The 27,169-nt window shown below is 49.3% G+C and overlaps 1 protein-coding gene, 2 long non-coding RNA genes and 1 other non-coding gene across 4 annotated transcripts in view; 3 read left to right on the top strand and 1 right to left on the bottom strand.

The window, feature by feature from the left end:
• The first annotated feature begins 576 nt into the window (after positions 1 to 576).
• LOC118175704 lies at positions 577 to 3,566 on the top strand. The gene is made up of 3 exons (XR_004755086.1): positions 577 to 696; positions 2,678 to 2,732; positions 3,424 to 3,566. It is a non-coding gene; the product is annotated as an uncharacterized LOC118175704 (long non-coding RNA).
• LOC118176044 lies at positions 767 to 936 on the top strand. Its single transcript, XR_004755264.1, has one exon.
• On the bottom strand, positions 866 to 24,411 carry LOC118175706. The gene is made up of 3 exons (XR_004755087.1): positions 24,396 to 24,411; positions 19,262 to 19,267; positions 866 to 2,595 (listed from the first exon to the last, which is right to left on the bottom strand). It is a non-coding gene; the product is annotated as an uncharacterized LOC118175706 (long non-coding RNA).
• Positions 17,364 to 27,169, top strand: part of SEC14L1 (SEC14 like lipid binding 1) — a 44,108-nt gene continuing 34,302 nt past the window's right edge. The window contains exons 1-2 of the mRNA XM_035342186.1: positions 17,364 to 17,447; positions 19,103 to 19,193. Coding sequence (XP_035198077.1) covers positions 19,131 to 19,193 — 63 coding nt within the window. The 5' untranslated portion in view covers positions 17,364 to 17,447; positions 19,103 to 19,130. The remainder of the gene's footprint in view (positions 17,448 to 19,102; positions 19,194 to 27,169) is intronic.

Here is a 27,169-nt window from a genome sequence, read left to right as displayed (position 1 = left end):
GCTGTAGGGCCTCAGGGGGAGGAGTTATAGGGCCTGGGGGGCTGTACTAGGGCTGGGAACTGGTTATGAGGGGCTGAGGGGGAGGTGGGGGGCGGGGGGTTTATGCTGAGGGCCTGGGGTCAGGAAGCGGGGGGCTGGGGGTGAGTGGGGGCTTAGGCAGGGCTGGGGGGGGTGTACGGGGGTGGGGGGCTTGGCTACAGGGGGTTGGTTATGGAGAACTGGGGATAGGGGGGATTTGGGGGAGGGCTTGGGGGCTGGGGGGGTCATACTGGGGCTGGAGGTTGGTTTATGGGGGACAGGGGGTTGGCTTTGGGGGGGGTGGGGGAAAGCGGAGGGGTTATATTGAGTTTAGGGGTCAGGGAATGGGGGGCTGGAAGGGGTGGGGGCCTGGGCAGGGCTGGAGGGGTTGTACTGGGGCTGGGGGTTGGCCGTGGGGGGCTGGAGGGGTACAGAGGGCACTGAGGCACAGTGAGGCGTGGGGTGCCATGGGGCTGGCGGTGCTGAGGCACTTGGGGGGGGGGGGGGCCGGGGGACGGGGGGGCCGGCGGGGGCCAGGTCCCAGGGGTGGCAGGGAGCAGCTTCTCCCCGAGCCTCGTGTGTCACAGGATTCATGCCGGGGGGCAGCTCTGGAGGAGCCGCAGCCCTGAGTCGTGACCAAAGGTCGCTGGGTCTGCGTGGGACGCCCGCGTTCCTCAGGTGAGTGGGAATGGGGCGGGTCAGGAGCCCTGGCTGCGTGCAGGTACCGGGCTGGGCTGGGTGGGTGGGTGGGGGCCTGGGGCTGGCCGCTGGCGGCTGCCTCTCAGCCCGTGCCTGCCGGCCTCCCCCGCGCCCCAGATCAACTCCCCCGCGGGCTCCCCGCCGGGGTTCCTCCCGTGCAGTAACAGGTGTGAGCATCCATGCAGCGTTTGGTGGTCATGTATGATACTGCACACAGGGCGAGCCTGCCTGCGGCCGGGGGAGCGTCCCCGAGTGGCCTCTGGATTCGTTTCTTTAACCTGGGCTGTGTCGGTTTAAAAATAAAATCGTAGAAGTAAGTGACGTTGCCCTTCCTTCACAGGCAAGTTGTACGGACATGGGAGGTAGAATTCAGATACACGGCTGAGATTTTATTTCTTTTCCCTTGATTTATCACAGGAATAAGTTATTGATTTATCCGAATTCCCAAGCTTTAGTTCCCAGGTGGCAGGGAACGCTGACAGGCAGGATGCTTTCCTCCAACAGCCTGTGAGGTTTTGCTGGAAGCTGTGTACTTTGCACTGCCGTTACCTCCGTGCTTCTCTGCAGTGTTGACTTTTCTCCTCCAGCCGAGGAGTTCAGCTGAGGTCCCAGCCATGCGTCCTCGCAGGCCTGGGTTGTGAACCTGGCCCCAGAGTGGTCTGGGCTTCTGGAAGAAAATGCTTTCCCGAGAAAAAGCAAGGCACTTCTCTTGATGTTTTCTTGGTGTCCATCAGGCGCTCGGTACTAGCATGCTTTTGGTGTTTTACAAGCTCAAAATGCTGTAGGGAAGGATTTTAAAGACAGCTGGGGGTGGTTTGCTCTGTTTTCCTCAGGTGTTTCAGTAGAGCTGATACGGGGAAGATGGATCTGTGTCTGGCAGTGGTGCCTCCTAGCTTTAGCTGAGCTGCTGGCTAACGCCCTGCCTGGGTAATGTTCAAAAGACACTGCGTGGTGGGTGGTTTGGGCTGGTTTTGTTTCTCTGTGGCAATAAGCTGTCTCAAGGGGTTCCTCTGAGTTTGCTGTGTACCAGCTGGAGCTGGGAGTTGTTCGTGTAAGAGCAATGGGAAAGCCTTTGGGCTTTTCTTTGAAGCTTGTCCGGTATCGCAAGGAGACTGGAAGTACAGCTTTTGTATCGAGAACTGGCCAGCAGCAGGGAAGGCCAAGTACAGCGCAGTTCTGAGATGACAGAAGTCTGGTTCTCAGCTCTTCAGTGAGCGAGCTGAACAGGGATCTAGACCTGGAGTGTTTCCCGTTCAATCCTGCCCAGCTGCCAGAGCAGCTACTATCGCACGCCGTGCCTGGGGAAGGTCCTGCTAAGAGCTGCAGTGGGCATCAGGTCGTCTGGCCCTCCTCCACAGCAGGATTGAAACCAAAGCCTGGAAGTTTCTGCGCTGATAAAAGCACTGCCGTTTTAAAAGGCAGGCATCAGTGGCAAAGTTCCATCAGTGTAAGTAGGAACGCGTGTTTGGAGTAACCTGGCTTCGCTGCATCTCTTTCACAACCTGCCAGCCTACCTGCAGCTCTCTCTAAGCTTGCAGGGCACGTGCAGGGGTAACAGAGCGCTCCCTACTGCAGCGTTCAGCAGATGGGAGTGAGAGCTTAGCGTTTGTTCTCACCTGTACCAACTCTTAGCAAGAAGCAAAAGGTATTGCTTCTTCCTACAGACCTCACCTAACAGAGCGAGGCTCGTATCAGGTAGAACTGCAGCTGTGTTTAACATCCCCCTTCTGATCCTTTGGACCGTGTAAGGTGAATTTCCTGCCCTTTGAATGACTTCAGCCAAGCGTGACGATTGTGCTTGGGTTCAGCTGCGCAGTGGCTGAAAGTTGATGGGGTTTCCAGCGGCACCTGGGGGAGGGAGGTCGGCTGGCTCCTGGGCTCGTCTGAAGCTTAGTAACAGCAGCTTTCCGGCGTGCATGCCCCGAAGTGCTGTGCTTAACGCTCGCTGCTCTTCGTGTAGGTGTTCCTGCTCACCACGGAGCGAGTGCTGAGTCTGTGCCCTGTCCCAGGCCGAGGTAACCGAGCTCAGCTGTGCTCTCTGCTCACCGCAGGCAAAGCTGCGTGCTTTGAATCTGCAGCCAGTCCTCCCTGTCTGCTTCGGCTTCTAACACTGAACTCACCTGGACAGCTAGAAAGCATTTCACTTCAGTACTGCTGCAGACTGACACCGTTGTTCATTATTACTGAAGCAAGCGTTTCCCTTTCCTTCCACTAATGTCACGCTCTTCCCTGGGTTACAGACCGGTATTTTCTGCCACGTGGGCTGTGAAGTGTGTGGAGCCCTGTATAGGGTGGTTGAAAATACCCGGATCTTTACTGCACCGGGAGATTGAGCTGTACTTATCCTTTAAATTTGAAAAAAATTCTACATTTATAGCTATATTTAAAACTTGACAGGTTTCTAATAAAAGTTGGAAAGTTGGATACGATTAAGAAATGAATCTTCTAAGCTTGAAGAATCTTCCATTTTTAGGAATTACCTGGCTGAGGGTTTTCCTGTCAACTGACTTTTAAAGGATAAAGCATTTTCTCATTTCAATTAACGTGCAGTGTAACCATTCGTGAGAGGGCCCGGGGTCGCTAGCTGGTGGTGGCACTTGTTGTGTCTGGTGCCCTGGCACAGGCACTGAACAGCTCTGACGTCTGCGTGCAGCTTTCCCTGCTGTGTGCTTGTTCTGTTTGAACGTCCTGGTTGTTTCTTTACAGGCGGCTGAACTGAAGGTCTGCGCGTGACGGTGAGGATGCTGCCCTTGCAGTTCCCTGTGGTTGTATCTGCGTGGGCTCTTCAGGTTATAGGAGGTAATTTTGTCAAAGTGGATGGCAAACGTTAATAAAACCCAGTTCTCCAAGCCGGCTGTCTTCATGTTTCATGCCTGCTAGGATGTATGAACAAAGCAAAAAGGTTTTTAACTCCCTGGAAGTGTGCACGTAGGCAGGCAGGCACATAAAACCTTCCCCTGTGCTGACACCTGTGCCCAGGGCAGTCACTCTGGGGGTGCACGGTGTTCTCTAGGTGTGGTGCTTCGGGGATACGTAGGAGTAACTCAATCTTGACGGTCACTAAAGCGGTCCTGCAGAATCTGAGCATCTTCCTGGTGTGCCAAGCTCTGATCTCCACTAGAGGGTGCGAAGGCCTGCAGAACGGTGGCATTTCGCTGAAACTGGGAGACTGCCTTTAATCGGATGCGCGAGCAGCGAGGCTGTGGCAGGATTATGTTCCAGCTGAAGAACTCTGCTCTTTGTGTTGGCAGCAGCCCAGGTTACATCTGCTTTATATAACCCCTCAGCTGCACTCGCCGTGAAGCCCATGTGATGCTCAGCCCTGGCCGTTGTGCATCCTCTTGTGCTCTTAGGCAATGCACGCGTGCGCCCCCGGGGGAAGCAGCTCTGCTCTGCGTCGGGAGCGGCCCCACGTTCCCTTCCCTTTCATCTGAGTCGTAAAATCCACCCTTGCTAAGCAAGCAGTAAGTTTTCATTTGCACTGCAAAGAGCCAGGCTTCTACATTTCTTTTCGTAGGGGGAATTTCCACTGAACCTGCAATATTCCCAGTCCAAACCAAGCCTGAGGCTGGTGTGTTGTGAAACCACGCTGGCTGCTGAGCTGACGCAGGTGGTGCCTCTTCCCTGTGCCGCAGCAGCCACGCTGCTCCTTGGCCAAGCACACAATTTCTTCCTTGCTAAATTTTGCCTCCCAGTGTCGTGTTCGGGACGAATTCCTGAGCCGAACCAAACCTGGCCCTGTTCCTGAGCAATGCTGCCTTTGCTAGAGCAGTGAGAGCTTGAAAGGAGGCATCTGGAGGAGCGATGGCCACCTCGGAATACTTGATTGCTGCAGCTTGAGTGTGTGCTCCTCTCTGCTGGTACTGGATGGGGTCAGTGGACTTTCAAAGCCCACTTTTTGCATCTGAGAGGGGATCAGTTCCTTTGCCTACCACTGCCAGCCCTGCGCTGGGGTGGAAGCTTGCTGGGGAGCAATGGGGACGTGGTGGAAACGCGTTGGTGCTCACGGGGCTAAAAGGAATGCGCCTGCGGATGGCGAGGAAGTGAGGCAGTGCCTGGAGGAAGGGCAGTCCTGCAGTGCCTTTTCTGCCTTTGCTTTGTTTTGAAGGAAACTTTACATCTATTTGACCTTGTGGCTTCTGCAAAAATAATGTTAACGTGCTCTCTGGAGATTTGAATTCAGAGTAGGTCAGCAAGAAGTTGGTCACTGTTCCTTTTTAAGCGCTTTTTCCCAGCTTCTTCTTGGAGGTGCTGTGTCACAGCCATGTGCACATGACTGCCACGCGTGGTTCCCAGCTCGCCCAGGTTTTTGTGAAAGAGCTGAGCTGGTCGGTGACACTGGCAGTGCTGCTCTGGTGAAAGCCTCCTGGGGCTGACTAACAGGCAGGGCACAGCTTCCATGGGCTTGGTTTGCTGAGGTCTCTGCTGCTGACAAGGAAAGGGGATTAGAGATTGCAAGCAGCCTTCATTTGCGAAAGCACAACTGACTTGGGAGGAATGAGTCAGTTGTGCGTCTGGGGCTCTGGAAACTGCTCATCATGCTGAAGTATCTTCCTTGTTCATCGGCTGAAGTGACTCCAACCGCGTTGTGAAGGTGGCTTACGTCTGTCGGGAGCAGTGAGTGCTGCATCCCTGCGTTCCCTGTCCGGGGCCTCTCGTGCCCTGGGAAGGCGCGTGCGCCCAGCTTTGCTTGTCGGACGCCCGTGGGGTTCTCCTACGACCTGAAGCTGCTGTGAGCCTTTTAAGTAGCAACTGAGAATTTGATGCCAGGACAAGGAGTACGCAAACATCCTGGTCATGAAGTGTTGGTATCACTCGGGTATGTTTTAACCCTGTTCTGTTTTCCTAGAAGTTTTGCCCACTAGTTGGGTAAATGTGTAAATTCCTAACGGGATTAGCACCAGGCTCGTCCAGAAAGGAAATTGTTTCTAACCCAGTGTTCAGCAAGGTGCTGTCCCTCCACTGGCTGCTCCGGCTCACCCTGTGAAAGCAGGGAATGTCAAAGAGCTGTGGGGAGGTGCTGGGCCAAATCCTGCAGAGGCAGCTGCTCCTCCCAACAGCAACACCGCCGAAATATTGGTGTGAGTGAAAGAAGTCAGGGTATAACCATGTCCCTGCTGCAGCTGGCTCTCCTGGGGTGACAGCAACACCGTGGATGGTGCTTTGTGTGCTGGCAGGAAACGGGCACGATGCCTTCCAGGTGTAGCTCTGCAGGGACAGCATCCTTGTACGCTCAGCCGTGGGGATTTCATACCTCCGGGACCTCCTCATGTTTGGAAAGCACTTGGAGAAACAGAGGGAGCTGACGCTGTGCAGGCAAGGTGCGGTGACTGGGGCAGGCTGAGCTCCTGCAGCGGGGTCAGAGGGGAGTGCAGTGTTGTCACTGCCGGGTCTGCTGAACCGTGGCAGTTCTGGAGTCAGCTTGTGGTCTGTCAGCCTGCGGGCTCTGCAGTCCGGGGTATTTTTCCGAGACATTCACTTCTAGAGCTAACCATCCTTCTCTAGAGGAGCTGCTGTTGGCTCTGTAGGATGCTGGCCCATCCCAAGTGAGCTGGGGTGTGGGAGCATCTTGCATTTCCCTCCAGCTGACCTGCTTGGCGCTGGGTCAGGTGAGGCTGAGCACCCTTCTGGGGACATCTCTGCCATCGACCCAAGCGCAGTCCTGAGATCTCACCACCAGCCCCTGAAGCAGTGCCTTACCCCAGCTCCCCAGGCACACCCCATTTATTTCCTTTCCCCAGCTGCGAAGGAAGCTGCGAGCAGAGTTGGTGGTGGTTGTGAACACCCCGCTCTGTCCAAGCATGACAAATTGTTTGGAGGAGCCCCGTTAAGGTCGAGCCGTGCACTTGTTTGTGCGGTTTGCAAGCCGTTCCTTCCCGAGGGGGTGAGGATAGCTCATCCTGGAGTGTTTGGGTCTCAGAGCAATGAGTTATGTTGGAAGAGGTCCCTGTGCTGGGAAGGAATTGTGCTTTTTTGGAGCCTGGGAGTGCTGCTATTTGGCAGGTCACGGTCATGGTGGCCCCCTGAGTGCTGCCTCCACCCTGCCCTCGGGTGCTCCCCGTGCAGCCCAGCCCCACGTGGCTCTCTGCAGCTTTTTGTCCATCCCTGGCTCTCCTCCTGCTTGAAAATGGCTCCAAGGACTGGAGCAGCTCCAACCCTTTGCACGTGTGGGTGCTCTGCTGGAGCATCCCACCGGGTCTTCCAGGCTGGGTCTGCCAAACCTGCCTGGGTCAGCAGCTCTGCGATGACAGCAGCCAGATCTTCGCTGCAGAACGGGTGTGCGTGCACCGAGGTAAAGTCAGACACGCGGCAGCATCCATGGGGACTTGGCTCTTCAGCCCGTTTAGGTACCTAACTGCTTTGGGGAGAAGTAAAACTCCAGGTCAGTGCTCCTGGACCAGGATGCAAATTCTCAACCATACCTTTTCTTCTTCTGTAACAGCAAAAAGAAGGAAAAAAAAAATCCCTCCCTACTGGAAATACCTGGTTGCAGGTGCAGTAAAGGCCGTCAGCACCTTCTCACTGTGCTTGCAGATGCCGGCGATAGCTGATAGTGCCACAACAGCTCTGCCACCTTCCAGCGTGGCCTGATGAGGTTTGTGCTTGGTGAAGTCTGTGTGACCTGCTGGGCCAGAACTGCCACGTCCGTCGTCTTTTCAGACTAGTGGGAGCTGGTTGGGATCTGTGAAATGGAAAAGGAGGAAAATCAGTCTTGGAGAAGTGGCACGGGCTCTCAGCAAAGCTGGCTGTGAGCCTGATGGCTTTTGCTTGGCTGGAGCAGACACTGCAGGTCCCCCATGCTTCAAAATGCTGGGTTCAGAGATGTCTTCAGCCCTCCAGGCAGGGCTGCAGGGGGTTGTTTTCATTGGCAGGAGGACGGTTCTCCTCTTAAACAGCAAATCTGGGCCACAGAGCCCTGCTCTGTCTCCTGCATCCCCAAGGTGAAGGACACCGCCTGTGTACAGCAGGGTTGGGGTGTCGGGATGTCAGGGACGCTACAGCTTCTTCCTACTTCTTAAAGGTTTCAAAGTGTCTGGAGGAAAAAGAAATCTGAATTTGGTCTGATTTGAGTGTTTCAGTGTTGGGATCTCCTGTGGCATAGACAATCTGTGCTTGGCCACGCTGTCGTAAAAGATGTGTGAGGGCAATGGGTGTGAAGGGCAGCGAGGCACCTGCTACCTGCCGGTGTCTTGCTGTGTGCTGTGCCAGCGGGAGGTTTCCCTGTCTGAGGATGGCATTTTTCTCCCTCTTGGAGCCAACAGCACAAGCACAGCCTGGGTGAGCGGCACCGCTGGGGACTGACCTTAGGGCAAATGCAGCCGCAGCCCTCCCCGTGCGCAGCCGTTGCCATCGCAGGGCAGAGGGACGTGACCGCTGGTTCCCCAACACGTGGGACCATGTGGCAGCAGTGCCAGCAGCCAGGGCCCTGCGTGCCCGACCCAGCCCGGAGCCCAGGAGGGACACTGCAAGGAGGGACAGGGACTGGCTGCGTCCTCGGGGCCGGGTCCTGGAGCAAAGCCAGCGTCAGGGCGGCAGCCAGCGCCGTCACCCAGCCAAGCAAAGCCTCTGGCAGCTGAGTGTGAAATGGGTATTTATGTGCACAAGCACCAAATCAGTCAAAAAAATAATAATACAAAAAAAAAAAAAGGAAGGGAGAAAGGAGACAGAGGTGTTTGTATAGGCACTTGGCTCCACCTCTGCTCCAGACAGGCTGGGCTGGAGGAGGAAAGCTGGGCCCCAGGGAAGGGGAGCAGCTCCCACCTCGTCTCCTGCCTGTGCACACGTAGGAAAATGCAAGAGGTCTGTGCCTGGTGAGCTGGACCTTGAGCTGGGACAGGAATTGGTTAATCCCATCGGTATGTTATGCAAACTGCTGAACTTTGCATCTCAGAAAAGGAAACGTTTGTACTTCTGCTCTGATTTTACAGGAATTGAGTGCGTGGACGGCTGGGGCTGCTTCTGCTGCTCAAGCAGCCGCAGCACTGCCTGGTCCCCACCTCTCCTCCCTCCATCACCCATCGAGGAGCCTCGGCTGCTCTCTTAGGAGCCATCTGGGAGGAGTGTTAGCAAGCACAGCTCCAGGCCAGATCCTTCCCATTCAGCATCGCTCAGCCCGTAGCTAAGGTCCCCCTCTGCTAAGAGCTTGCTTGCAGCTGCTCCCCAGAGAGCTGCTTTCATTCTCCGGGTCTGGCTGCAGTACTGCTCTTCCCTCAGCAGCTTGTTTGGAAGCAGAGAATGAGCTGCAGGGAGGGCTCGTCACCCACCCGGGTCTCGTCCTGGGGGTACGAGGCCAGGCTGAGCTCCGGGGAGCAGATCTGGGTGCAGCGCGAGCAGGCAGGAGGCAGCCTGGCCTCAGTAGCTGTGCCGTGATAATGGGCAGAGGGCAACTGAAGGAAGCTTTTAAAAATGTTTTTTTAAGCTCTAGCTATGAAATCTGCAGTGGCTCCAAGTTGGACCTTCCAGCCAGAGGTGCTCAGGCTTAATTTGACAGCTATTCCTTAAATATTTAAAAAGCTGCCTGGAATAAACTGAATGCTTCCGAGTAGTGACCTAAATTCCACTTGCTGTAAATTTCATTAGAAAGTGGATTTGTGTGCCTGCCAGCAGCAAGCCACTCTGCAGCTTCATTGATCTGACCAAACCATGTGCTGTGCAAGTGCCTTCCTCAGCAGATTTTTAAAGAGCTCCCTGCTGCATGCTCCTATCCTCTACGTGCCTTGTTTCCTTGCCTTCCTCCTCCCTTCCTCTCTTTTCTTTCTTCCCGGTGCAAGCACATCATCTGTTTACTAATCACGTCGCATCGTTAACTCTGTGGATCCATCCCACCGGCTGTGTGGGCAAGGCTGGAGCAGCTGGGAAGGAAACGTCCCCGTCCTTCAGCCAGCTCGATGGGCTTTGCTCTCCAGTCCCCGTCCTGGGGCAGGCAGGAGCAGAGGGGCATGACCCGGCCCAGGCTTCTTGCAGGGAGGTCACCTGTGACTCCCACACCCTTGGAGAAGTCTCCTTTCCTTCTGCTGCCCCCAAAGCGCCGTCTGTCCTTGTGCAACCACCGCTTTGGAGCTTGTGGAGAGGCGTGAGGGCAGCCCAGGTGGCGAGTACTGAGACTCACTAGGGAAAAAAGCCTGGGAGACATGGTCCTGCCGCAGCACCGGGTGCACGAGCAGCGCGCGAGCCCCTGACCAGGGACACGCAGCTGGTGGCAGCGTGCTCGCTGCCCACTTGTCCGGGTTCTGGGTGGTGTTGGGGCAGCGGGACTTGCTGCCACCTCTCTGCCAGCACGGGCACGCTGTCCTCTCCGTGCAGCCTGGGGACAGCTCGTGCGTGACCTGCAAGAGGTGCTGCCTCTCGGCTCTACGGGAGTGGTTGGTTTTAGGAAGTTAAACCTGGGGCTGGGCTAAAGAGGCTACAGCAGCACTGGGGACAGGACTTTGCTGGCTCTCAGTGTCCAGACGGGGGCTACGTTAATGCTGGCAACAGGGGGGTCCCTGCTTTGCGCCCCTACCCATGATGGCAGGGCTCAGAGCAGCTCCACAGCTGCCCATGCCCTGGGGAAGGGCTGTAACTGGCACAGAAATCTGCTTTTTGGGGCTGGGAGCGTCACCAAAGCAGCAGTTTTCCTCTGCAGCTGATAAGGAGGTTAAGCAAAAAATGAAATTTATCTCTATCTCCTTCCTCGTTCTTTCTGATCTCTGCCAACAGAGCTGAAGATGGGGGAGGATTTTTTTTTTTCCTATATTTAGCTTCGGAGAAATTGCTATAACTAATCGGCTTTAGGATACTGGGCTCGCTCTTTTATTTTATCTTTTTTATGTCATTAAGACCTTGTCATGTGGCTATGGGCTGTGGCTTGTTGGCTCTGGGTTTGCTGGGCTCTATTTTTTTTTTTTTTTCCTATGAAGTCAATTAATAACCTGCAAAAATAACACTTCCAGCTGTTCCTCTCGCAGCTGCTGGGCTGGAGTCTAATTACCGGGCCTCGGATCCCAAATCCTGCTTTGCATGTAACAGTGCCAGTGAACAGGGACAGGGGGAGGAGGTGGCAAAGCAAAGGGGAATAAAAAAAAAAGTGTGATTTGGGGTGCTATTTTTAGCCTTTTTAAGCCAACTGTAAAAAGACCCTCAGGCTGCTTGCGTCCTAAATCTGATCGTATGCACAGCATCGTTCCCATGGCACGGTGCAGCAGCCGTGGTGGGCCGGGTGGTTTTATTTCAGCAGTTAGTTTGCCTGTGTTTAAAACCTTCTGGGCTGGTTTGAGCCGTGCCGTGGTGGTGCAGCTTCCATCCACGTTCTGATGGGGTTTCGCAGCCTCCTGTAGTTCTCTGCATGTCGCTGCCCGTGCTGGATGCGGTCACAGCGAGGAGGGAAGGCTGCTCACGGCTGCCCCAAAAGTGTCCTCTCCTGTAGACTGGGATACAAAACGGGGATTTGCCAGTCCCTGTTTTGGGGCAGGCTCCTGTGGCTCCTGGCTTGCAGTGCACGTAGGGGATGTCAGGCAGGGTGCTAGGAGAGCAGGGCTTTGTTTCCAGGCTCTGCCCAGGGGATGGCCTGGGGCATACAGGCTCCTTTCACTTAGTTGAGGCTCAGGATCAACTCAATTTTATTTGCTCAAAAGCAAATAAAGCGGAGCAGCTGTTCATTAGCTAATCTGGAATACTTAGCGGTCACACGTCAGTCTGCAGCTACCAGCTTGAAACCACAACTGCAAATAGGCTTCCTGTGCTGGAGACCGTTCCCTTCGTTAAAGCAAGTTATTTTGAGGATGCCATTTAGAAGCTGCCCTCAGAAAGAAAACTCCACATCCCGCTTGCACAAGGGTTGCGGAGCCGGTGCTGTGCTCGGAAGGCAATTCCACCCCTTCCCTCTCTGCTCCCACTCCCCCTTCCCTGCACTGACGGGTGCAGGAGCCACGAGGCATTAAATATTTCATCTCTCATCCCTACAGAGCCGAGGCCGGCCTCTGGGTGGGCATCCCTTCAGCACAGCTCTGCTCCCAGTCCGCTTAGCCAGGGGCGGAGGATGCTATCGATCTCCGTTCGCTCCCATCTAGCAGAGAGGCTGCAAACGTGGCTTCCCATCACGCGGCGCATTAGCCAAATTAATTCCAGGACAGCGAGGCAGCCAGTGGGTTCTCAAGGCCAAGGCAGATCCGTGCTGCAGCCACGTGAGGACGAGCAGAGCAGCTCCCCAGATGCAGCCAGCCTTCTGCTCAGCTGTACCCACGCTCTGCAGGACGTGGAAGACGCTGGGGCCGGTGACACGGGCGGTCCAGCTATAAAGGACATCTGTCCCTGCACCGTGCTCCCATTCAGGCTGCTGCTGCTGCAAGTGGGGGACGTTTTTATGTGTCTTGCTGGCTTTCTTTCATCACCAGCCACAGGCACGCCTGTGGAGCACAGGAAGGTTCCTCCCTCATGACAAGGAAAAAGAAATTAGCGAGCAGATCGAGCGTGTATAGCAAATAATGAGATCGCCTTGGATACAGCAGCGGAATTCAAGCAAAGAATTGTGCTGATCAGAGAAGATAAGCGGCAGTTCCGTGGCCTGCGAGCAGCGTCATGAGGCTCGTGTTTCTCAAGTGTTTTCTCGGAGATGCTCAGATGAGGGCTGCCAGCAGAGGCCTGATCCAGGGACAGACTGAGCTGCTTTAGCTATTACACTCAGGAGCGTGATTTAAAAAATAAACCAGAAATAGCTATGCTGGTAGTTATTTTGGTGGGGAAGTGCCTCGTAATATGTCTCATTTTCCTTGAGGCATGGGAATAGCCGATACAGATACGAGCACTTTCATACCAGAGCAGCACCCACAAAGAAGGCTTGTCCGGAGGGAGCCCCCGTTGGAGGGGCCAAGTACTGGTGCAGTCAGTGCCCGCTGTGGAAGGAGCTAGATTTGTGGAATGCTTTTAATAACGAGCAATTGTTTCTTATTAGTCCTCTGGTATTATAAAAGAAAAAAAACACACAGTATTTTACAGGCAAATAAAGACAAAGTGTCTAGCTAGTGAACAGCTCAATAGCTCATTCAATGCTTGTTAAAGCAGTTGAGAGTGTTTACGCTGTCAGACTGATTTGGAGGAGGGATAGTAAACAGCCTTTGTTTTTATTTTTATAGGAAATGTACTCATCTCTGCGTTTGCAATGCCTCTTAGTCAACACTGGTGTTTTTCTAAGGACTGAAAAGTGTCATTAATGAGTAGATGAGTTCCAGGCAGTCCTTTAAGGCACTTAGAGAGCCCACTGGTACCAGGAGCCTCCCTGCGAGGCAAGTACCAGAAGGCTGCTAGGCAGTGGCAGATGGGCATGAGTAGCACTTCCAAAGGCACTTTAGGAAAGCAAAGCATTCCCCAAAGCCCAGTAAAGCCTCCTTTGATTGTAATTCCAGTTTCCTGTATCATGTGCATGACAACAGCTTCACCGATAGTAAAGTACCCCAGCAAATACGTTATCATCCAAGGGTTTTTTCCCTTTATGCTGAAAAAAGAAGGGGAGGGGGACACGTTCCCTGAGGCAGTTTGGCTTTCCTGTGCCACCTCCTGATGTCTCAGGGATAAAATCATTTTGGGAGGGCCCCAGAGGGCAGCCCCCATCTCCCCATGCTCCCCCAAGAAGGCTGTGCTGTCATCCTGGGTGTTACAAGCATCCCATGTGTTGGTAACCCGTTTCCTGTGCTGAAATGAGTGTTGGCTTTGATGCTGTTTGCTCTCCTTGTGATTTAATTATTGCTGTGGCAGCAGGCCCCCAGCTGCACACCTTGGCTTTAGCTCTGCCCTACTCACAGGTGGTGGAAGCATGCAGGAAGCACTGTACGGTTACGGGCTTCGCAGGAGAGGCTGTGGGTGCTTTCCATGTGCTCATCCTGATTCATCTATTTTATGAATCAGAATTTAGTCCTGTTTGGTAACACTTGCCTACATAGCTGTTAATGCCGTTGGTATCCGGGCTCTGATGTCAGCTGCTGGAGCCCAAGCACTGGCAGCTGGTGTCCCTGGCCAGCTCCCAGCCTGCAATTCAATTTCCCTATCGGTCACTTCGGAAGACAGGAAAAAAAAAACACATTTCTGTCTGTTTGTGACATCAAATCACAAAGGGCTCCAGGCTACAGGTTCATTTAAGGCTCTCCTACACTGTGACACATGGGAAAGCTCAGAAAAATTGACTAATGGTGTAGAAGTGACACCCTCATTTATACTGCGCTAAACTACTGTAAGCTAAGGCCAGCTTAATCCTGGATGAACATCTCTGCACAAGAGTTTAATGTCTTTTAGGTTTCTTACATTAACATCTCTCTGAACACAGATCAGTCCAGACACGTTTTACCCTGTTCCCAATCTTGTCAATGGTGGAAAAGTACCACAAAGGGCAAAGGCAGCAGCATGGGGGAATAAGGGCATCCCCCTGGAAGCACAGAGCTCTGCTCTGCCTTCTAACACTGACCCGCTGTGTGAGTTTTTGTGTAGCACTTTGAGCCTGATTATTTCTATCTGCATGTTGGGATTATTAGAATATTTCCTTACTTTACAGAGGGCTAGAGGATCTCCAGAGCTGCATGTGCACCATTTCCCCAGTTTGAGCTTTCAAAAATATACCCAGAGGAGCATGTTCCTGTACGTCTGGAGGACCCAAGCGGGATGTCACAGCTGCTTTGGTTCTTAGAGTGAAGGAATTCAGACCAGCTGATAGCCAGCACCACCACCAGGTACTGCTCCCTAGACTGACAAAGGAAAGAGAGAATTGTGACACCTAGTTATGTACGTATAACTGTGCCTAATAAGTGTGTAAACCAGAATCGCATGCCTGCAGGGCGCAACTCTGTCCTACTAACTGCCTGTCAGTTATCCTGCTTATTTAATCTGGAAACACTTATCAACTGGGAGCTTGTTCATGACTTTAGAGGTTTAGGAAGAGGACATTTATTTCAATTTAGCCAGTGGTACATAAAAAATTCCACTGAGTCAGACGGAGCTGATTTATTAGGGAATGACTCTGGAAGATCTTCATTATATCTGAACTCAAAATCTCATCCCTTCTTTCACATTCCTTAATATGCTTACCGCTTAGCCGCCACAACGTGGATGAATGCGTGCCCTGTCTTGCTGAGAACTCCTAACAATCCCTCCTCCTTCGTACAAAAGCTGTGAAGATGAGACCTGCTGGACAGTAAGAAGCAATGACCACTTTTATTAGGACTCTCTGGGATGCAAACAAAAGGGAACGGAGCGAGTCCCTGCCTGCTGAATTCCATGGGCTTGCACCCAGCTACAGAAAGGCCTGGAGGCATTTTGAATCCTTTTGTGTATACATCAGCCCCGCGCTGCTCCCAGGCAATTGCACTTTAACTTAGCTGTTGTTAGTAATAAAGGATTGGCTGCCGATAGTTCAAACTAATTTCCATGGAAATATTGCCTGAAACAGGATAAATGACTGGGCTTTGAGTTGTGTAACCAGACTTTGTAACGTGAAGGAATGAAACCCAGGAAAAGTGTTCACGTGGTGGGGAGTGACCGACCTTGCATAACCTCCACAAGGCCCATATTCCCTCCATATCTAGCAAGCTGCAGTCCTTATTTTCTGAAAATACTGGTTTGCACTTTCAGCCTGTGTCCTTTGGGATTAAATTTTTATCACCCCTCACAGCATTCCTTAAACATTTCACCCACTTACTCATTTATTTATACTCCTCCTAATGATGCATTGCTGGAGCTTCCATAAGAGAAGACGTATCAGGAATATGAACAATAATAGAAACATTTTAAAACATGCTACTCTCCTCTGCTGTCTTATCTTGTTAAGATTATTGCTACAGAAGAGAGGCGAGACACCTACTACGACTGACTTAGACATTAAATGATGCACTGATAATGCCTTCACTTTATCAATAAACTCCAAATGCCTTCAGGAGCCTGAACGAAGCTTCTCAGGTTATACGGCTATTTGGTTAAATGAAATAGAGGCAGTTAATAAGATTTCCCAGACTCTAAAGGGAGAAGCATTATGAACAAAGAGGAATCTGAGTGGGTGTAAATTCCTCGCCCTGCTGTACTGGTAGGATTATATCTCAGGCCTTTGGAGCAGGAAAAGGATGTTGCAGGCGTAATGGCACAGACTATCAATCAGGTACCTAAATCTAATTATAAAGTTACTAGATTAACTAGTTAACTTTGGTTACATGAACAGGACTGGCCAAGTGCCACGAGAGAAATCAGATTTAAAGAAACAATTTCTCAACACATTAAAGAACTACTTGTAAGGACTAGTTTTGGATCAGACAACAGACCTTTCTTGACTGATTTTAAGACACGCGCTTTATGTAAGAAAGAACTGTAGCTGATTCACTACTTAATAGCTACCACAAATTCAGCCTTCCTAGAGAAATAATTGCACCAAAAGGACAGGATAATGACTCTAAATTTTAGTGGACGGATTTATTTTTCGAGGGAGCAAGCAGGTAATAATAAAACATATTCAGGGCGAAAGCATCGCCTTAGTGGAGTCATTGAAGAGAACAGAACTGCTTGCCCCTAATTTTCAAGTCCTTATTTTAACAGCTTGTAATACAGTGGTACAGGACAAAACACAGCTTCCTGCTTTGAGTACATCACGTTATGACCATGTTAGATGTGGGCTAAGACGGCGGAGCTTGTCGTTTGGACATACGGAACTGCGAGGCATGCCGGGCTGGGTGACAGCTGCCTGGGGACAGCACAGCGAGGCAGGTGGCAGCTCAGGTGTGTTGGAGGCATGGCTCTGAGCTCCCACAGTGCTGGCAGGGCCGTGCTGTGCTGTGCCGGGCCGAGCTGCTGGGTGGCGTGTGCCGGAGCCCTGTGTGCCTCCCGGACCTGGGACAGGTTCTGCTCCTCCTTGGGCGATGAACCCGAACAGGGCAGCTGTTACCTCTAGTAAAATGGCACAATATTCGCCCTCAGAGGACACCTAGAAGATGCTAGGCTTCAGTCCTTTGCCATTTCAAGTCCCCCAGACAGGGTTTTTGGACAGTTTCTCCCCATCTTTCAATCCTTACAGGCTTTTAGGACAGTTTCTCCCCCGTCTTTCAGCCCCAGTCAGGCTTTTGGGAGTTTCTCCACCGCCTTATCCCCATCAGGTCATGCCGCGGTGCCTGGTGACGCCCCCAGTGCTGTCCCACGCCATGAACCCCGTTACCCTGTCCCCTCACACCCCGTACGGGGCTCGGTGTCCCACCGCCCTGCCTCACCCCGGGCACCCCCGAACCTCTCCCCCACCCTCCTGAGGCACGCTGCCCCGCTTCGAAGCCCCGAGGAGCTGCAGATAACGATAAGGAGCTCGGCAGAGCGACAGCCATGCTTCTGGGACGGACGTTATCAGATATTTTCAGCTGAAACCCCGTTCTGAGGGCAGAAACGAAGGGTTTAACATCGGGCTTGGGCTGGGAGAGGCTCGGGTGGGGGAGCGACCACAGCCCCTCAGTGACCGCGCTCCCCTCACACACTGCGCATGCGCGCACGCCCCCTCCCCGCCTTCAGAGCAAGGCGCATGCGCAAACTGCCGCGCGGGGAGAAGGCGCCCGCCGCCCTCTCCCCCCTCCCACCGTGAGCCGGGCGCGCATGCGCAGTGCTGGCCGGCGGCCAAGCCTCTCCCCCCGCCCCGTCACCACTAACAACAGGCGGCGGCGCCCCCGCCCCTCCCCCGCCGGAACCGGCGGCGGCGCTGCCCCGCGCCGGCATGAGGAGGGCAGAGCGCGGTGGGCGGCGAGGCGGTAAGGCGGCCCTCGGCGCGGTCCCGCGGCCACCCCCGGTCTCCCAGCCACCTCCAGTCCCCCCTCGGTTCCCCCTCAGCTGCTCCCCGGTCCCCTCACCCACTAGCCGTCCCCCGCAGCCACCTTCCGTTCACCTCATCCCCCCGGTCCCCTCAGTCCCCTTCTGTCCCTTCAGCCCCGCGCCCCTCAGCCCAGGTCCCCCTCAGCCCCTCTCATCCCCCCAGCCCCCCTCATCCCCCCAGCCCCCCTCAGCCACCTCCCGACCCCCTCTGTCCTCTCAGCCTCCTGGTCCCCCCTCAACCGCCTCCTATCCACCTCAGCCCCCCCTCCCGACCCCTCAGCCACGCGCCCAGTTCCCTTCTCTCAGCTCCCCCGGGGTCCCTCCCTCAGCCCCGTTCCCTTCCCTCGCTTCTTCATCCCCCTCAGCCCTCCCTCTAGTCCCGTCCGCCCCCAGCACCCTCCGGCCGTTACCGGCGGCAGCCCCGAGGCGGGGGCCGGCTGCCCGGGGGCGATCGTTCGCCAAGCCCCCCCGGCACCCCCGGCAGGGCAGCGGCTCCAGCCCCGCTGCAGGTGCTCGGTTCTTTGTTTGGTCGAGGGTTTGGGAGGGTTCTGGGGTTGGTTGCGGGTGGGGGGGGGGGGGGGGGGGTTTGGAAGACGGGGGCAGTCGCGGGGAAATTCCTTTACTTCCCTGGGAGTCCGGGGCTTGTCGGGTTTCCGAGGAGCTGCGGTGCCGGTGCTGTGTGCTCGGAGTTGGTAACTCCTTCCAGAAGTGCTGTAGATAATGTGGGAAAGTGCTTGAAAAATAAAAAGGGGGGGGGGGGGGGGGGGAGAAAGCCAAACTGACTTATTGTAATAAAGCCATTACTCGCTAAAATGAGTCTGGCTAGCAGCCAGTGTTTTCATCCGCAAGTGTGGCTGCCAATATTTTTCAATAAATGTAATTGCATTGAAGAAAGTTTGGGTCAGACACTTCGCTGGGGTAAGCAGATATAACGCTGCTGGAATTGCTCCTGTTTGGTTTGCTGGTGCGTTTGTTTTTTTTTTTCTGGTGCTGTTGGAATATCTGTAGTTGCTCTAAGGCTTGCTTCCTCCCCAGCTATTTCTTAAGCTTCTCAAAAAGTCCTGGTTCTTTTGATTTGGAAATGATGTAGGAATGCACCATCTTCATTCACTGTAATATTTTTTTAAATTATTTCTGAAAGTGAGGGCTTTTAACATTTGGAATATTTTAAAACTTTTTTTTTTTTTTTTTTAACTAATCCCGATTCAGAATGACCCATAAGCAGCCCACTTACTGTGCTGGGGAACCATGCAAAGCTGCTCTGCCTTTGGCTTGTACGTGCTAATGTTTGGTTCTCAGCAGCGGTGCAGGAAGTCTCACCACCCAGATGAACAGTCATAAAGTCTGTTGAAGGTTTGTTACTAAAACTGGACTGAAAATGTGCTAATTTCAAGTCTTTTTTTGGAAGAAATTATAGCGAGCCATTTCTGACAAAAATACAGCTTTTCAGAGACTCGTTTTTTCATTTAAAAAGTCTTCATGGAGTTGAGGATAGAATTGCAATCATGATATCACACTCAGCGTAGTTGTGTGAAGAGAAGATTAAAACTAGCTTCCTACATTTGATAAATGGTTTTAAACATTTCTTTTTCAGGTTTGAGCTGACCATAGTAACCGCAGCAATGGTGCAGAAGTACCAGTCTCCCGTGCGGGTGTATAAACACCCTTTTGAGTTGATTATGGCTGTGAGTATTAAGTTTTGCTATCATTTTCTTCCTTGACAGTTTTTTATTGCTAAATTCCAACTGGGCACCATTTGCTAGGTGCTGTGGAACACACAGCCATGAGATAGGGTGTACCAAGTACGGGAGATGTGTTTTGATGGTTTCCTCTTTCCCCAGTGTATTTTTTACATAATGTGTTCTCTGTTCCCTGAAATTTTACATACGGTTCATAGACAGATTTGTTTTAAACTTAAAGCCAAAGTGGGTTTGAAGCGTACTTCCCTGTTGGTAACTGGGAGCAATTGAATCTGGCCTGGGAGAAAGCATGAGGTATGTTGATTGAGGTAAAAGATGGTTGTGGTTGCATCTTCATCAGCATGGAGTGGAAAAGAATAGAGAACACAGAGAATGCCATGGAAGCAAGATCAGTGAACAGAAGAGGAAAAAGCATCAGGAGCAGTGGCAATGCTTTGTGGGGAGAACAAAAAAACAAGGGACGCCAGAAAGATGAACAAAAAGCCTCTTGGGTGCATGGCTGCTAATTTGTATACTAGTATTGAAATTATAACTGAAGAAGAGTAAAATCCTGCTTAGGGTCCCTGGTTCTCTATTTTTCTCTCTTTCCCTGTTTATTCCTCTTTTAGAAAACAGAGGAAGTAAGTCCTTTAAAGTATATTCAGCCAAAACCGCAGCTGTGTGGCTGTCATGAGTTAGGAAGAGCAGCTGGGGGGGAGCCATCAGGCCAGCTTCTTACTTGATAAGAGCAATTAAAACCTGAATAATCTAAATAGCTATTTTGTTTCACTGGAAATGCTGTGCTTAATGGCTTCAGAGGAGAGTTTTAATAGTGTTCTTAGTGTAAATATTGAGAGAGATCACATGGTTTGGAGTGCAGAGTTCCTTACGGAAGTGATCTTCTGCAGTCGCAGGGCAAAAAAAATTATTAAATTGCTCTGCATGAAATACTTCAATTTCTTTTTATCATATTCCTGAAGCTGTTTCCAGGATTATGCATGCAGGTCTTCCTCTTGCAAACACGTCAAGGCCGAGGGCGGTTATTTTCATAAGTGGTGAAGAATCTGACTGTGATATGTGGAAGATCTTTTAATACATTACTACATTTTGACAATTAAGCTTAAGAGCTTTTCTTTCAGTTTGATTGAGTATGAAACTCTTCAGCCCCCAGTGAAATATACCGGCTCTTGTTCTTACACCAATGAAGAAATGATTTTCTTGAAGTTTCTGTAGTTGTTTGCTGAACTGAGGAGTCCTTAGCTCACTGTTGAAAGCAAGATTTCTTTTAAGCTATTTCTTCAAGGATACTTTGAATTCAAGTGCTGACATCAGGATTTCTCACAATGCTTTATTGGGTGTAATTGGAAGCATTTCAGACTATTGGTTTGACTATTAAGTCAGACTATTAAGTTTGAGCTCTCCAACTGTTCTGTATCTTGGGCATAACAAAATTTCCAGAGTAACTTATAACATATTTAGCCTTTTGTTACATTAAAGCTTTTTTCTCCTTCTGTAAAAAGAGGCTGTACTACATATGGAACTAGGAGAAAATGGTAGTTGAAAAATTACAACAGTGAACTAAGAGGAGAAGAATGTTTATAAAAAGGAAGTCAACTGAACAGGATACTTTCCGAGACAATTCATATTAGCGATAGTACATGTGATTTCTTTCTTACGCCAGGGCAGTGAGTTATCACTTGAACTTCTTCAGAGCGTGATCCCTAAATGAACATACATCTTCTGCCATGTTGCTTCTGTTACGTTACTGTTTTTAAAAACATGCAGTAATCTATTCCTGTTGGTAATCTGTCCAAACTGTTAATGTCTCTTCCGAAGTATGTAGAGGAGTGTCTCCATGAGCCAATTTTTTTCAAGGATATAAACAGTATCTGATAGCTTGACATTTTTTGTTACTATTTTCCTTCGGTTGAATCGTGATTGCATAATTTGATCAAATATTTCTGGAAGGAATGTTCATGTCAACTTACGTGATTGCTAAAGTGGAAGTATTATATTGCATAGTCTCAGCAGCAAAGTGCTGTGATGTTATTTTAACTGTACCAGCAGCTCTGCTTAAATGAGGAACAAATGCTGGCGTGTACCAAGCTTGAATTTAAGGCACCCAGCAAATGACTTTAACGGTATGTTTGATTTTTCTGTTGCTCTCATTTATTTGCCCCCAAGCCTTTGTGAGAACGTCTCTTCAAATAGAGGTTTAAACTCACCCTGAGATGCTCAGCTGTTAGGCTTTTTCTTCCTCTTACGGAAGAAACCTGCACTCAGCGTGGCATCAGTGTTCGTTATGCTGAGTTGTCTAACAAAGGTCACTGTTTCTAGCTTGACTTGTGTTGTGTGGGATGTTATCTTGGTCTTACATTTTTTAAAAAGTACTCAGCAACTTATCTGCAGAATCCTTCCTCCTTTCCTGAGAGTTCCTACAGCTGGAGATGCAGTTCAGTTGATACAGTAGCTGGAGATGAATATCACCAGTGCTAGCATGCCGCCATGGACCTTAAAGACTTCCTGGATGATGCGTCTTCCAGTTCTGTGAATTGGAACCAATGAAGTCAAACTAATATCCGGTTTTCAGCTAGAGAAGCAAGCATGAAATTGTTGCTTTCCACAGGCAACCAAGGGAATGCTACTTTCAGAATGGGTCATTTACACTACAAGCTTCCTATTTGCCCGCTTTTCCCATCCTGGGCTTCAAAGAAGTACTTGAGGCAGAGTAAAGTACAATCAGCATGCCTTTCACGCAGCTCTAGTGTGTTTTGAGAGAGCTTTGTGAAGCTCTGTGAAGGGTGAGTGCCGCTATATTAAGACAAAAACTGGATTTGATTCCACTTTGACCTGAACCAAGAGTGACAAGTGTTTTGCAGACAATTATGATAGAAAGACTTTAAAATAGATGCAGTAGAATTTTTTTCTTTCTAAGCTGATGTTGAAAACAGTTTCTCTTTACGTTCTTCCACTGAAATCTGAAAATGAGCTTACTGAACCGTAATGCATCTCTGACAATGTACTTCAAGGCACAAACCCTTGTCTCAAGTCTGAAACAGAACTTGTGAAGCACTGTTGTAGGAAGTGAGCCAGGAGATTTGTTGCTGCATGCTTTGTGCCTTCCTTTAATATTAAAGCAAGCTATATAAAATCTAATATAATCTTGAAGACGATTAATTTTTACCGATGAGTTGTGTGCTTTCAGATAGTATCTAAGTTGCTTTGAAAACAGTAAGAACTGGATGCAAATATTTTAATTAAGTTATCTCCTGAACTTGGAAAGAGGCTGGAATTATGGTCTAGAAGTTATCACGCCGTAGTCTGGCATGCCTAACGCAGGTGATACGACTTCACTGAGTGGCTGCACACTGTGACATGATGGATTTTGGGCAGCTCTGTGGTATATCTGTCATAACTTATTGAAAATTGCGTGTATACATATATTTATAGAAAGAGAAACTTGTCCAGATGTTTATCAGACTGAATGGAATCTCAGCTTATTTGTCCTCCTGCTCATGTTGAAGTTTACTAATGCTGAAAGTAGCCGAATTGTGGAGAAATGACTGTTTACTTAGACTCTTGTCAAGTTACCATGGTTAAAAATATTGGGGGGAAAAAACTAAGAAGCTGCTTTTATAAAACTTTTAAAGACGAGATGCAATTTTTAACGCTAGCTTTGAGAAGTTTGCATTTAAAGTAACATGGTGACTTAGCTGAATAAATAGTTCATGTTAGAAGGCAGTTAAGAATTTGAATCTTGAAGCCTTTTTAACCGCATGTGAAGCTAAAATTAACTTTGAAGGTTCACAGCTCGTTTTCGGTCTGACGTGCATTAGATAATTCCCTTTGAGTTTAATTTCCAAAATAAATTTAGATAACGAATAATCAGCTACTACGGCATTCCAAAGGTGGAGCATATGCAAGTGGCAAAAAAAAGTAAGATCTTGAAAACAATACATCGAGTGTCCTGAGACCAGGACAGGTTTTTTGGGAGCCTCTGGAAGCTCTGTGGAAAATCTATTATGGCTCATCTAGAAACAGCCTTATTTGCAGCCACAGATCACTTGGTTTTGGAAATAAGTGTGAATAGTACCATGACTAAACACAGCAAATATGCTTTAAACCTGTCCTGTTACATTAGCCAATTTAAAGTGCATTTTAAGAGCTCGTAGCTTTGTGAAAACTGAGATTTTTCAGATCTGCCTGTGACAGGAGATGGACTTGCAAGGTAGTTTGCTGTCTTTTGAATATCTGAAATAACATTTCCGTTCTGTTAAAGTGCCTGGTATCTGTCAGCCTCTGCTGGAGCCAAACAACGAGGAGATGCCTGTAGGTGAACTGGTCATTGATGTCAGGAGCTTGTTGTGGAAATATCTTTAAATTTTATTTTAAAATAAGCAATGCAAGGGTTATTGATATTTTTTGAGGCTGAAACCTTTTCCCCCTCCAAGCTGCATGTTTTCATTAAAATCCTTTAAAAAAATTGATCATTTTTTTTCCTTTGTTTTGCTAGAACATCTAAAGCAGCTAGAGCATGAATCTATCTTAAGTGTAACGTGTGGTGCCCTTTGGCTTACCGGGTAATATTTAATGGATTAAATTTGCTGCTTTTAGACAACAGGCTGACTGGATTTCTTTGGTTATACAGGACTGATAAAAAGCACATTTAAGATAAATCTCCATGAGTTAAAGTATCTCTAAATTACAGGAAAGTCATAAGGTTCTAGATGGCATAAATACGCTTCAGTGATAGAGTGCATCAGGAAAAAAATGCTGCTTTTTCATATTGACAAAGCAAAGTATGATCCCTCGAGCTGGATTGTAATGAGATTCCTGATCAGGCACATCATTTTAAAGCTTATTATTTTAAAATGGCATTAAAAATAACTGTATGTCAAGTGAAGTGCCACACCTGCTCATAAATCCCTAAGTTTTTTCTTAATTTTAGTCTTTTTCTTGGAAAAATGCATTCTGCTTATGAGAAGAGGGGAGGGGCTGACAGGCCGCTGAGAACAAGGAAGCTAGGAGGAAAGCCATTCTCCCAAGTACTTTTGAAAGCACATAGTAAGCTTTAAAAGTATAGAGAAGTATTTTATTCCCCTGTTGCGTTTTTGATGATTCCTCTAAGATGCTTGAAGCCTGGGGAAGGGAACGAGCTCAGTGCCCACCACTGAAAAGGCTCAGCTGTTTTCCCTCCCATTGTTTGACTCCCAGGCTCTCATCTACTTTGCTTCCTGTCTTTGTTGAAAATTCAGGCTTATTTACTGTTAGAAACGCATTACCAAAAGAGCTGTGGAACTGCACCTTGTATGGATTTTCTTGTTTTGGAATAAGTGTCTGCAGCTTAACTGCTGTTTTATGTCATTGTTGATGGTCTCTCGTGTTAGCATGCACTGTAAGAACAAATGAATTTTTGGCCACTTGTTTGGAATGAGCTGTAGTTAACAAACATAGGAGTTAAGCAAAGCACTGGGGAGAAATATTGACTTGAGCAGTCTGCTTACTGTGCACTTTGCATATTATTTCATGGCATGCTTAGATATTTCCATGGCTAGCTGTTTCCTGTTTTTGTAGGCAAACACATGACCTGCCTGTAGTTGATGGCTGCAGTTCTGCTCTTCACCAAATGCTTTTAGTCTTTTTTTTGACAAGCCTTTTACGCTTTAAAAGCTAAAACACCACTTCTGTTAATCTCTGAAAGGTGTCAATGGAAGAAAAAAATATGTATGAAAACTGGTCCTGTTGCTTTGTTCTGAAAGCACTCCAAGTATTTTCACCCTTTGCAGGTTTTTTTATCACTGAGACAGGAGTGAAGTGCTGCTCTGGGATCTGTTAAGCAACCAAGTGACGTTTTGAGTCAAAAATATCTGTTGGGAACCTGGCAGAAGGGAAGTGGTTAACACGTTCTGCAGAGTCCCAGACACCCGTGGTATTACAGTTATGATCTGGAAAATGTAGAGCTTCGTGCTCGTAATTTAATGTGTGGTTAGCCATTAAGAAGCACACGTAAAAGCTTTTGAAACCCTGTGGGACAGAGATATTGTATATTGCTTTTTCTTGTTGATTCTGAAGACATGTCCAATGAGGAACCAGGGGTTATTTACAGATCAAAGACTTCGGCTTCAGACGTAGCGTGAGATGTTTCCGTATGGTGTGGCCAGTTACGTGCGCCTCCAGCTTGAATAATCTGTGCTTCCTCTTCCTGGGGAGCTCTTACTGCTGCAGACAGCAGAAGATTGGAGCTCAGATGCTTCTAAGAAACAAGTTCAGGATGAAAGAGGGCATAGGAGAGCCTGAAGGATTGGAGACAACCCCTGATGACTTTCCACAACTCATATTTGATCTGAGTCCAGATTTTGGAACACAGAATTTAGGGATATTCATTGTGATTCTTTGTAAACAAGACATTTTTGCTTTGCACTTGCTTTGAATTCATTAAGTTTCTGGAAGGAGGAAGGAGATGTGATCTTTAAACTCTTGTGTTCTGAATATAGAATGAACCTTCTGAGAATTTGCAAGGAAATCTGTTAATTAGCTCAAGTTAAAGTTAATTACAGGTTAGTCTTAAATGGTCTGTATCTCCCCTGTATTCTCATCTTCAAGTTTTTCATGTAGCTTAAAATTACTGTGTATATATTTTAAATGAGAAATTAGACTGTTAAGCTGAATTACTAGTTTTTTTTATCTCATTTTTGTACGTAGTTGAGCCAGGCAAGGTTAGCAGCTCAGGTAAAATGTTAAGTAGGGCCTATTACAGGTAACTTAATCATTCTGCTTTCTCATAGTCTATTTGCATGCCACTTGTTTCTGTTGTAATGTCAGTGATGTTTGAGATGAGTCACGTCAATAACTCACACTGGTAGAAGAGATGGTGGCAGCATCGGTGCAAAGCCTGTCTTGGAAGGGCTGTCTGGCATCACCTGGGCTCTGCTGCGGTGTGGAGCAATGTTGCCCAAAGAAGACAAGCAAGCACAAGCCATCGAAAGCTGAGATCAGGTCCTAAGCTCTTGGCTTCTCTGTGTCACTTTTGGTCAAGGTATACTGATTTCAGCCCAGTTTGTAGAGGTTTTCAGCCTGTGGTTCATGGGTTCCCTTCTTCTAAGGGTCAGAGGAAGATAACCAAATGTACGGCTTCCCATTACAGCTCAGTTAGTGTATCCTGTTCTTGTTGCTGTCTTACAAAGACACTGCATTTTGTTGGCAAGCCAGTTCAGGGAGATAGGTTGGTCAAAAGCCATCCTGGGGGGGGGGAAACCAAATAAATGTTGTCTGCCTGATTGCCTCAGCTGCCTCACTTCAGGCTGATGAGCACCCCTGTGGGAGCAGGTGCTCATCCCCTCCTGCACTGCTGGTGAGATGATGGCAGATAGCCACAAGAAAGAAAGAAAGCAGGAGCAAGTCAGCACGGCATTTGTCAGTGCATGTTGCACTGCAGGAGCCCCTGGTTCCAAGGGGAATAATTAGGGCTCAGTGGTTCGAGAAACGCAGAAACTGACTGCTCTAACAGTAAATGGGAGGGTGTTAGAAACTTGATTCAGCACTCTTGAGGCCTGGTGCTATTGAGCAGTGCAGGGTATTGGCACATTGTGCTTAACAGCTTGCAAATATAGATTTTTGTGAGATGGTGTAAATGGGAATCTGCCCTTTAGAAAAATAAAATGAAGATGTTATTTTGTATGATCTAATGCGGAAGCTTGCAGTCTCACTGGGTTGTCTTCCTTTGTATTCATGATTTAAACATTGTGTCTTGGATTCCTTTTGGGTGTGGCTTTATGATATCTAGGTGTAGTGTGTATCAGTAAACATGAAAATAAAAATATCAGTCTGGCACCTGACAGCTTTAATTCTGACGATAGCAGAGGAATTGTGGGAGGGGACAAAGAGAAGCTACCTTCCTGTATTAAAAATGAATTTGTGCTGTCTTAATTATTTTTAGTTATTTACGTTTTCCTTCTCTAACATTAGCATTTCAAGACTTTGTC

This window comes from Oxyura jamaicensis, chromosome 18 (genome assembly GCF_011077185.1).
Source record: "Oxyura jamaicensis isolate SHBP4307 breed ruddy duck chromosome 18, BPBGC_Ojam_1.0, whole genome shotgun sequence".
In the NCBI taxonomy this organism is placed as follows: domain Eukaryota; kingdom Metazoa; phylum Chordata; class Aves; order Anseriformes; family Anatidae; genus Oxyura; species Oxyura jamaicensis.
This window is presented reverse-complemented; position numbering and strand designations above follow the sequence as displayed.